Source organism: Antechinus flavipes, chromosome 5 (genome assembly GCF_016432865.1).
Source record: "Antechinus flavipes isolate AdamAnt ecotype Samford, QLD, Australia chromosome 5, AdamAnt_v2, whole genome shotgun sequence".
Taxonomy (NCBI): Eukaryota; Metazoa; Chordata; class Mammalia; order Dasyuromorphia; family Dasyuridae; genus Antechinus; species Antechinus flavipes.
The window spans coordinates 82,673,323-82,685,750 of record NC_067402.1 but is presented as its reverse complement, the minus strand read 5'-3'; the positions used below and the strand labels follow the sequence as shown (position 1 = coordinate 82,685,750).

Sequence of the window (12,428 nt, the reverse complement as noted above, 5' to 3'; positions counted from 1 at the left end):
GTGAGTCAAGAGCATATCATTATTCAGCTCTAGCATCTTGTGAAATTTTGTCTTATAAAATCCCATCCCATCATTTAAAAAAGAAGACTAGCATCTTTTAAATTAATCTCTATTATAAGATCTCTTATCATCATTTCTTCCCTTATATCACTCTTTTTTCTACATATATGTTTCCTTTTGTCTTGCTCTAGAATTCTTATTTAATGTTTTCTTGTCTTTATAAGAGTATAAGATACTTGAGGCCTGGGATATCACTCAGAGATTTCTCCAGAACAATGCTAGAAATGCACTAGGCAATTTTTTGAAGGAAGAATGACCACGACCAATAAGGGTAATTGTTATTGATGCTATTTATTGACAATGGCAATTATTAATCACTATTGATAATTGATAAGAAGGAATACCATTAAACAACATGTTTACTTGTGGAGTGGAAGTTCTACAAGTAACTGTAGGGAATAATTCTGTAATATGTGCCACACACTTACAGACACCAAGGAGGAATTAAATTGCTTTATTCACAATAAAAATAATTTAAAAAGTAAAATGTTTTTGATTAAACATAATCGTATCTTGATGGAGAGATTCAAGTAGACCTACTCCAGACCAAGTTTTAAAATCCATTGGCCACTGCCAGAGCCTTTTAGGGAAGTGCTATAGATATAGCACTGAGTTACCAACTGTATTAGCTTTGTATAAATTTTATCAGCCCATTGAAATATTTAGTAAGCCAGTTCTCCCTGTGGGAAATACATAATGAGCAAAATTAATGCAGTTAGACAATTCTGTTATCACTCACCTATGGTCAGTTATAAAGCATTCACCCATTAAATGTTTGAGATCATTTTCTTAAAATAGCAGAAAGAGGGATTGAAAGTTAAACTATCAAGACACAGTAGTCTGTCTTCAGAAGCTGATGACATTATTCCAATTGAAGTTATTGATCCAAAGTTACTTGATAGTTATTATTTAACTTTATTTTACCCAAATAGTCAAATGTTGAATTGGAAAAGATTTCTCTTCACCACCACCTCCTAGGAATGCATTTTCTTTTAGTTACTGCTTGAAAAGCTTTAAAATGTTCATTATTTAATAGCAGTTTTCAAGTATTAAGAGGGGCTTACAGGGAGGATAATTAAGTCATCTTTAGCTTCATGAAGAACAAAAGAAAAAATGGACTTGCCCCAAAATATGGACAATTTGTAGGGTATTTAAAGAAGATTTCCATGATAGTAAAGGATTTGAAGAAATACTAGGGCAAATATTTAGTTACTGAAAAAAGAATGTGGAAACTTATTTCCTGGAGACAGGAGGGAGACAGATGCTCATCTACCTGGAATGCTTTATGTAGAAGAAAATGGTATCTATAATCACTTCCCTATGGGATACCCATATCAAGCAGTTACAAGACTAAGAATAGACTATGACACCTACTTAGAAAAATGTATGTCTAAGGACTTGTGATAAGATTAATTATTTTGCTAAAAATAAGATCTCTGTGACATTCTTGCCTTTAATATACTTCATACAGAGTAGTTAAAATAGCTATATGATATTCAATTCTAAGTATATGCTATTATTTTGGTTTCCAAAACAACATAAAGCTTGATAGGGAAAAAGAAGTGCTCTCCCATCCATAAATGAAGACCATTCAAGTCTGAAATCAAAAGTTTAATATGGCACAATTAAATATATCTCCCTCATTGGAGGATATCCAAAACATACATACTTATAATTACAATTAGGTATTAGTTCCCTTTATTCAGACAGTTTTCTTGCCTATGATTTAAATTGCCACAAAGAGAAAAACAATTTTTCCAAAGGAAAGGTAGATGTGTTAAAGCAGCATCATATACCTATACCATTAATGGATGCATACATTTGACATCTCTCTTTCTCACAGTAGGCACTGCTTCTTCAAATGTAATAACTGGTTAAAATGGTACATGGAATGCAGTAGAGAAAGCAAAGGGACTGGAAACACCTCATACACAGCCTCATGAATTAATCCAATATAGGAGGAAGACCTTTGGGCCTTTTTTTTTTTTCAGAATAATTATATCCAATGAAATGCAAAAGGAATAGGTATCTTTGGGAGGACAACAACAACACGGAGTACGATTTTAACAAAAGCATTCAGCTCCCCCTCCTCCCTCCAAATAAAGGCAAAATAACCAATCCAATTCAGAAAGGGGATGAAATCTTGTTAAATAAGACATTTCATCACATGGACAAAATATGAATGGATGTCTGATTATATTTTCCATCTTTCTATTAGGTGTTTTTAACATTGTGAAGTCATACATAAAGAAATAAGTTTTTTTATCCATCTTTCCTTTCATGAAGTGAATGGGAAAATTCCATGGTATATTTCCCAGGGCTACCAACAAGGACCCACAAAAAATTCCCTACAAGTTGTACTATCCAGTCTCTTGGCTGTGAGGTTACTGTGTTAGAATGTTTAGTGTGGTACTCATAAGTACATTTCCACAAGCACCTTATAGTCTTTTTCTATTTCTTTTGACCATTTAGCCACATAATGAATATTGCAAAGCTGCTGCCCTAATGCTGAATTGACATATGTTTTCATGGGAGATGGATTAGAATATCATTTTGAATAAGTTTCATATGGAAAGTCAGTCCCTATGTTTGATTGGAAAGAAAGAACTTTTAGATTTACGAAGCACTTTAATCTATGTAAGCTGGAAATGTAACTAAATATTTCTGAGCATAGTAAGCACATAGAATGAAAGAGTATTTGAACATGGATGAAAATCCTTTGATCACTACAGAATTGTTGATTATATGCTTTTTGGCTGCCAAAAAACTGTACCATTAAGATCAAATCACCTGCCTCCAGCTTAGGCCAGCAGCACTATGACAGCAACTCACTTTCTTCCTGGCATTTGTATAAAAGCTACAGAATGTTTAAATGACTGTTAAGGTAGCCTTCTATCTTAGCTGCTCAAACTTTTCAATGAGAAGGTAGAATTTCCTTATGATAAGTCAGGTTTTTTTTTTTAATATATCTGTATATATAAATATACATATACGTACACACACATATATATATGTATGTGTGTGTATATGTATAACTTCAATATGAGGTTTTTTTACCTGTGAGTTTTTAATTTAAGACCATATCAGTCTTCCTTTGGAAAGTTATAGATGAAAACTAAGTACTCTTTTTTGAGAGCATAAGAATATCCTAATTAGTGAACTACTAATATTATATTATTTGAAAAGAAATGTATATGAAATATGTGCTTTCAGGAAGTGAAAAATTATTTGAAGAAAATAAAAATGAATAGATGAATTATTTTCCCCTTTCCCAACACTGGATGTTTCTCTCTCTATTTTTTTATTTAAACAAAAATACACATCTGAACTGCTAAACTGTACTAACTATAGGCATTTTGAAGACCTTATGACTATGTGATTACAATAGAAGACACAGTTAAGGTCAAGTCATAGTTTCCAACAACATTTACAGGGATGGAGGATGAGATGAGATCTGAGTCTTCAGAAAGCTTCACTCACTGGGGGAGTGCCTTTAGTATTGCGTTTACTTCTTCAGCCACTGCTGTCAAGGCAAACTCAAACTGCTCCTGTGGACATAGAGGAAAAGAAAAAAAGAAAAAGCGGGTGAATGAGCGTTGTTTTCTTCTTGCCCCAATTTGAAGTTCTGTTCTGTTTTAGAGAAAGAAATCATTTAGACAAAATAAGACCATGCAGACCATAGCACACACTCCAGTGGAAAGGGACAAAGTGAACTTTGGTTTGTTAATGCAACAGATACAAACTTGACACTGAACCTAACACTGAGCAGAGCATCGTCTAAGTGAAAGTCTCATTTTTTATCATCAGGAGGAAACAGTGCCAGTTGAAATCAACACACTGGGGAAGCTATTTTCAGTAGGGCTTGGAGGAAAGGTGGTTGTGCTCTGGTTTCATTTGCTAGAAAGACAGAAAACAGTTAAACCAGTCCTGACTGATGCAGGTTAATTGGGCTAATGCTTAAAATAGAAAATTTTAGCTTTGCATTACCATCTCCAGATGATAGCAAGCATGGTCATGTTTTTAGAACTCAGAATTAGGAATTAATCCTGGGTTTTTCTCTCCTTAAAAAGTAACGTACAGAATGAAAAAAAGCAATGTTGTAATCGCTTTTCAAATCAACATTTATTTCAACACAACCCACAATTTTGTTTAAATTGCCAAGAAGCTTACCTCATCAACTGTGTTTTTCTTATTAAAGATATATATTTGAGTGTGTGTGCACATAGAGAGAAAGAAGTAGATAGAGGGAAGGAAGGGGGAGGAGGTGGGAGGAAAGAATCACACAGATAGACAGATGATGACAGACAGTTGGTAAAGTGTTTCAGAAAGAGCACTAGACTGTGTAAGGAGGAAGAGTTTGAGTACTGGCCAGGACACTAACTGTGTGGTCCTCATTAGGACTTCTTTGGATCTCAGTTTCTTGTTGTGAAGAAAACTTCTTGTGAACTATAAAGTGTTATAAAGATATCAATGACTTGGATGAATTGAGAATTTAGATATCGATAACTTTTTAAAAAAATAATAGAATCATGGAAGGAGGGGAACTCAAATATCATCAATAGGTACTTAAATTTAACATTTTATCTTTCATTTCATAGATGGCTTATTTATTTTGAGAAGTCAAATGATAAAATAACTCAAAATTTTCATCTGATAATTAATTTCTACTTTAAACTGTGCAGGTCACATTCTATATAGACAAAGAATTCTCAAATTTAAAGTAAATAGCAACTATTAATCAAGCCTATTTTTTCATAATACAAACTCTGTGGATCTAATTTGTTCCTTCAAAGTTCAATTTTAAAAAATTATCTAGAATTACTTTGTGGTCAAAAGCAAAAGCAAGCTTTTTTCTTTAGTATTACTCTTAAGGAGATATTACAAAAGAGATGCATAAGACATATTCAAAAATATCTCTTGCTAATATAGTTACATAAATGTTTTGTGGTAATTATGGAAAATATCACAAAATAGAGCTAATTCAGATCAACAAGAATACCTCAACTCTCTTTATTTTTTTATTTTATTTTAAATTTTTATTTAATAATTACTTTATATTGACAGAATCCATGCCAGGGTAATTTTTTTTTTACAACATTATCCCTTGCACTCGTTTCTGTTCTGATTTTTTTCCCCTCCCTCCCTCCACCCCCTCCCCTAGATGGCAAGCAGTCCTTTATATGTTGGATATGTTGCAGTATATCCTAGATACAATATATGTTTGCAGAACCGAACAGTTCTCTTGCTCAACTCTCTTTAAAGAATAGTTCACAAATGGTGTGACAGAAGTCAACAAGCATTTATTAAGTACTTACTGGGTACCAGGCACTGTCCTAAATGCTGGGGATATTTTAAAAAGGTCAAAAAACCATGGAGAATATTATACTATGAAAACTATAAGTATAAACAAGATACATACAGGATGAATTGGAGATGTCCTAAAGGAAGGAATCATTAACATTATGGGGGGGCTCAGGAAAACTTTCCTAGAATGTAGAATTTTAGCTGGGAAATGAAAGAAGTGAAATCATGAAGCAGAATTGAGGAGGTAGAGAAGTGCAGAAATAAGGACAGCCAATGAATATATATGGAGTTGGAATGAATTATGGCAGCAATAAGTAAGAAGCCAGTATCACAGATTGCAGAGGAACTGAAAGTAATATCTAAGTTGTGAGCCTGAGTGACTGAGAAGATAGTGATAATCTAAACAATAATAGAAAAGGTAGAAGAAGATTATCAGGGGAAAGATATTAAGTCCATTTTTGGACATGTTGAGTTTAAGATGCATCCAAGACATCATGATATCTATAAGCAATTGTAGGTTCCTGACTAGAGGTCAGGAAAGAAGTTAGGGTTGCACAAATAGATCTGAGAATCATCTTCTCTACTCTCTTCTCACCATGGAAGCTGATGAAATCATTAAATAAAATGAATAGTGGAGAAGAGAAAAGGGATCAGGACAGAACTTTTGGGGACAGCCATCATTTGTGGGAATGACCTGAAAGATTCATCAGAGAAAACTGAGGTGTAATGAAATAAGGAGAGCCAGGAGAGAACATGAAAATCCAGAGAAGGATGTATCAAGGAAAAGGGGATGACTGGTTGTATCAACAAGGTTCCAAAGAAATAAAAAAGAATGAGAAATATAAAAAGGCCAGATTTGTTGAGGGTGAAATCATTGGTAACATTGGCAAAAGTAGTGTGAGTGGAATGAAAAAGTTGAAAGCCATATTGCAGAGAGTTAAGAAGAAAGGAAGGTGAGGATGGGAAAGTCCTTATAGACTTGGAAGACAATAGTTCAAGAGAATGAATTGTGTGTGAGAGTGACATGGTCAGATTAGATATAAGGAAAATCACTTTGGCAGTAGTGTGGAATGGACTGAAGGAGAAGAGACTTGAAGGAAGAGTACCAATTAGGAGGTGGTTGCAGTAAACTTGGGAGAATGGTTGAGGGTCTCAAGTATACTGGTAGCTGTGGGAGTAGAGAGAAAAGGAGAAAAGTGAGATGCTATGGACATAGAAATGACAAGTTTTGACAACTGATTCTGAAGGAGGGAGAGTGAGGAATAATGTACATGGCTGCAAACCTGGGAAACTGGAAAAATGGTTCTTAAAGAGACTTGAATGTAGGGGGAAAGGTAATGAGCTCTTTTTCAGATGCGCTGAATTTGAGATATCCAATAGGCAAATGTTGAAGCAAGAATGAAACTCAAGAGAGAATGGGGTTGCATATATAGTCCTCAGAGTCATTGCTATGACTCTCATCCCAGGATGGGAGATTTTAGGTCACTTAGAGATATAGAAAAAGAAGAGAAGAGCTGCTAGATAAGAGCCTTGGTGGGGAATCCCACAATTAGGGAGTATGATACGAATGATGAGCCAGCAAAGGAAACTGAGAAGAAGCAGTCAAGTAGGTAGAAGGACAATCAGGAAAAGTCATGTCATGAATGTTCATAAAAGAGAAAGTCTTCAGGAGGAAGGGGGTGGATAATAGTTCCAAATGAAGCAGAATGGAATGGACTTCCTCTTGGTTGGGAAATGTTATCTTGGATTGGGGCTGTGAACAAGGAAAAATTTTCTTTAGTGGTCTACTTTCTAAGAGTTATCAACTACTCTCAGTAAGCAACTTTAGGGATAAAGACCAACTGGGGCGTGTGAATTAGAGAGTGATTAAGTTCTAGATTTCAAAAAAATTTTTTTGCAATGGGAATTTATTTTTAAGAAAGCACTGAATAGGAAGTGTGTATAGATAAAGTCTAATTAAAGAACAAAACATAGCCTTGGAAGAATGACAAAATGTCATCCTGACTCAGACCTGGCCCAAATCCAATTTTAGAAGAACAAGAGGTCATCTGGATGGAAAGGATTTGAGGCCACCTGGTTTTTATAATGTCTGAGAATGGAAAGGATCTCAAAACCAGTCAAGAATTTGATTATTTGCCAATTAAGTAGGAAATTGGGAAATGGGCTGATATTTTTCATGCAAAAAATATTAACAAGGTGTGAATTGAAATTAAAATTAAGCTCCTTTGGTAAAGGGTTCCTATATTTACTTTTTGATTACATATCCCCCCCAGGAACAATTTGTAGATGTTTAACTGAAATATACTAAAAATCAGTGGGTCAAAACCTGTAGTATATAAGGGGATGGGAAAGAGGAGAGAGGAAGGAAGATATTTTCAGTTCATTTACTCTGGTTCACCACAGGAAAGGATTCAAATCAACAATTTTAGTCCACATTTATAGCACTTTAGTTACATGATAATATTCATTCCTAAGAAACAAACTTAAAAAAGGCTAAAGGAAACTAGAGCAATATTCCATAGCTGACTTTGTATTTACTTTTTATGTATTTTGTATGCTGATAATACCTGGTCTCAGACATTTAACACTTTCTAACTGTGTGACTCTGGGCAAGTCACTTAACCCCAATTCCATCAACTATATGTATATAATAGGAGACACTGTGTTTTCCAGAGTTAAGGAAGCAAGCAGACTGTTCTCTGAGCCTAGAATAAAAACAATCCTTTAGTGAGCTCTGGATGTGTATATGTTACTTTCTTTAATACAAGATTGTTAAGCTCCTTGAAGGATTATTTCATTTTTGAATTTATATCCCAGCACCCAGAACAATGTTTGAGATAGTAGGTGCTTAATAAATGCTTATTGATTGATTTACATGACTTTGTGGAATGCTAAATATTAGCACAGATCATAGTTTCCATGCTAAAAATATTTTTGATGGGGTTCTGGTGAGAGAGATTGAAGTTGGAAGTATCTATGCCAATTCTTTTATTTTGGAGGGGAACAACATCTCCTTCAAAGATTCTGTAAACTACACCCTCCTTCTCAGGGTGATGAAATCATTTCTTCCTCTTCAAGAAAATAAGCAGAACAGTTCAATTGGTTCTCTCTTGGCTTCCAGTAGTTAACGACTAGTTGCAGACAAGGCATGGATATGGAAAGAAAAATAAAGAAATAGAATTGCTGGGTTTCTTTGAATTCATGGTTTTTATAGGGAGATGGCCAGAGTAAATGGGGAAGGAAAAAATCAGAATTTCTTGGAATGCACAAGGATGTAGGATGATCATTAGAGGAATAGAAAATTCATTACTGAATGTTGCTGATGACAGGAATATCTGGAGGATTTTGATTAATTGGAGATGTGGATGAAGCTGCAGAAGAAATGAAAGGAGATTGTAGTCAGAAGAGAAAATGATGAAGAAATGGCAGTGAAGACATTATCTCATATGTGTATGTTTTTCTTTCTAAGAGTTTTCCAAAAGGGTTTCTGTTATAGAGGATATTGTTCAATAAAAGTGAACATACAATAATATCTTGGCCTTGGAACAAACTAGTGAGTTGGCTTGAATTTAATTAATGAGAAAATAAAAAATAATAAATTAAAACTGAATAAACCCAAAGGAAGAAAGTTAAGGACTCTGATTTAAAAATGGTCACTTTTACAGAGCTACACTAATGAGGAAAGAAGGAAGAATCTGTTTATATGATATATATCTTAAAGAAGAGGTACATTTTTCTATTGATGCATGTTATTTTAACTATGTCCTGTAATTTTTTTTTCTTTCCTAAAAATAAAATCTTTTTTGTGAATGTTAGAAGTGTAGTACAGCTGAAATTGTGCTAACAATTTCACAGAGTGCCTTGTGACATCTCTTGCATAATATTATACTGTTCTTAAAGTTTTTTTGTATGTCTAAATTTATTAAGGGATGGGATTGTATATCATAGACTTTTTTATACTTTTTATATCTCGTGGCATGCAGCAGAGTTTATGATACATAATAGGTTCTCAAGGAGTACTTATTGATCTATCACTATCTCATAGAAGAGTGATTTCCTTGATAAAGATAGCTATAATTGTAATGAAGTAACAATAAAATATAATATCACATACTAATGTTCTACTCTAAAGCTTTACTGTGCCATGGAAGCAAATGTCCCTGGATTTTTAAAGATCATGTTAATGGGGCATAAGCACTAGCAGTTTCCAACAAGCAGAAAAGACTTTGATAGTCTATATTCCTGTTGTCTGAGGAGCTACTCAGCTAAATTAAAATAGGATCACAAAGCAATCAATATAATTGTTAAACACTTTCTATATACGTGACACTGCTAGGTTTTAGAGATACACATTCAAAAGTGATATAGTCCATTCCCTCAAGAAACTTGGATTCTCCTTGGGAGGAAAGAGAACAATCTATTCAAAGAGAGGTAAATTCAGGAGATCTCTCTGTATCCCTGTCTCTGTCTCTCTCTTTCTGTATCTGTCTGTCTCTCTCTGTTTCTCTCAATCTCTCCCTCTCCCTCTCTCCTCATCTCTCACCCTCTCTATGTCTGTCTGTCTCTTTCTGTCTGTCTCTGTCTCTCTTCTCACACTCTTCTCTTTCTCTTTGCCTATCCGTATATGTCTCCAAGTGTCTGTCCTGGATTATCTCCTGGATTTACTTATCACTTTTAATACTTTTGAATTTATATATACATACATACATACACACACACACACACACAATATGTGTATGTATGTGTATGTTTAAATACACACACATATATGGAGAGATACATATCTCTCTTTAAATAGATATATGCAATTTACATCTATATCTATCTATCAAGTGATTTGGAAATATTTAACTATGAGACTCACTAAAGACCTTTTGAACAATATGGCACTTGATCTGAGCCTTAAATGAAGTTAGGCTTTCCAAAAAGTGGGAGGGAGAGTATATAGCACTCTTCAAGTATAGCACATAGAATGCCATGTATGGGAGACTACAAGGAGGCCAGTTTGACTAGACTGTAGGATGTGTGAAGGGAAATGCAATCAGTCTAGAAAGATGGACTAGAGTCAGACTGTGAAAAACATAAAATATGAAACAGAAGAATTTATATTTTGTCCTAGAGACAATTTGGGATGGAGATTCTTGAGAGGTATAGTGGCTTGGCTAGGTCTATGCTTTAGATTCCTAATTTGTCAACTGTCTAGAGGATATATAGAATGTATATTTAAAAAAGACTAATTTAGAAACAATAATGCAGGGGAGAAGGGGTAAAGACCTGAACTTATGTGGTCCACATGAGTAAAAAGAAGAGGAAAGATGTGAGAGATGTCAAGGAAGTAAAATCCAGCAAGACTTGGTGAGTGGTTTCACCTGTGGATGAGTGGAAACGTCAAAAATGGCTCTGAAACTTGAGTGACTGTAATAATGATGATATCTTTAATAAAGAGAAATTGGGAGAACGACTTTCAAGGGAAAAAGATGAGTTCTATGTTGAGTTTGTAATGCTTGTGGTTCATCTTTGCAGAGCTATTTACCAGATGTCTTGTGATATGATACCAAAGCTCAGAAGAAAGATAAGGGCTCTTTATGGAGATCTGATAGTCATCTTCATAGTTAACAGTTGAATTCCTAGGCTTGTAGTGAGGAAAAGAGAAGAAGAAGGAGGAGGAGCCACAGTGGTAGGAGGCCACCTGTGGCAGGCCTGAAGTAACCCATGTACAAGGGGTGGGGAATGGATCATGGTCCTGCAAAGCAGACTAAGAAAGATTGAAAAGTCAGGTAGGAAGAGAACCATGGCAAAAGTGGTCAAGAAGACCCAAGAGAAGATTGGGGTATCCAGAAAGAAAGGGTAGTCAGTAATGTCACATACCACAGGAAAGTACAAAAGACAAAGGGCTGAGAAAAGGCTAATGGATTTAGGAAAAACAACAACAATTATTGGTGACCTGGGAAAAGAAGTTTTAATGGACTAGTAGGGAGAAAAGTTTATAAATAGTCCAGGTAGCTTTTCTAAGAGGTTGGCTGTGATGGTGAGTAGAGATTTAGAATAGTGGCTGTGGGGACAAATGAATTTTTTTTAAAGGATAAATTTCTTAGCCGAAGAAAGGAAGTGGAAAAGGGGTGAAAATCAGAAAGAGAGAGGAATAATTGAAAAAGATAACCTTAGAGAAGATGAGAAAAATGGGATAAAAACATACATGGTTTGTCATCACAATAAAGGGCCACCTTCTCCTCCAAGACTGAAATAAAGAAGGGCAAAATGAGACATGATGTTGACCTGATTTGAAGTGTGAACCTGGGAATGAGAGAGAGCTGGCAACAGTTCATTGGATAGTTTTCTCCAATGGTATTCTGCAACACAAGGGAAAGAAGAGAAGGCATATAGGGACAGTAATCTAATGTATTTTTGAATGAGTATCAGCCGGGCAGTGGATAGAGAAGAGAGTATAATTGCTTAAATAAAGGTTAAGATTTTGAAGGGAGGAAAATGAAAGAGAGCAAGTTTGATGACCTGGCTAAGCAAGGAGGGATTGATGATTTGGAAGGGGCAAGGTTCAGGGAGAGATGAAAGGAAGTTATGGCCAGATCGATGAATGTTAACATATGGATTATGAAGGTGGATAGGTAGTGTAGAGATCAAGATTGTGGGGTAAGAAGGCTGATAAACTTGGAGGCATCAAAGATTTGTGATATGTTCTTGGGAGAACCTTGGGTATTATCCAACCATCTCATTTATAGGCAAAGAAAGAGCAGCCAATGACTTCTGTAGAATCACTGCAGTAACAAGTGGCAAAGTCAGAATTCAGATCTAGGACTTCTGATTCTAAACGGAGCCCTCTTTCAGTTGTCCATTGCTACACTGATCTCGAAGTGAAGAATTTTGTGGATTCAGCAAACTCTCAAAAATTTTCACCAAGTTATATGTGGGCAATGATCTGTTTTGTGGTGTTTTACCCATTTAGACAAAATTAGAGATTTCACATTATATTTCATTACTTTCAAACTGGAAAGGACCTTCAAAACACTCTCTATAATGCCATTCCTTTCATTTATTGGTGGGAAAAC

General features: G+C 35.0%; 1 protein-coding gene across 1 annotated transcript in view; it reads right to left on the bottom strand.

Annotated features, from left to right (window-relative positions):
• Positions 1–332: 332 nt before the first annotated feature.
• PTPRN2 (protein tyrosine phosphatase receptor type N2) overlaps positions 333–12,428 on the bottom strand; it is a 1,504,085-nt gene continuing 1,491,989 nt past the window's right edge. The window contains exon 23 of the mRNA XM_051961686.1: positions 333–3,608. Coding sequence (XP_051817646.1) covers positions 3,537–3,608 — 72 coding nt within the window. The 3' untranslated portion in view covers positions 333–3,536. The remainder of the gene's footprint in view (positions 3,609–12,428) is intronic.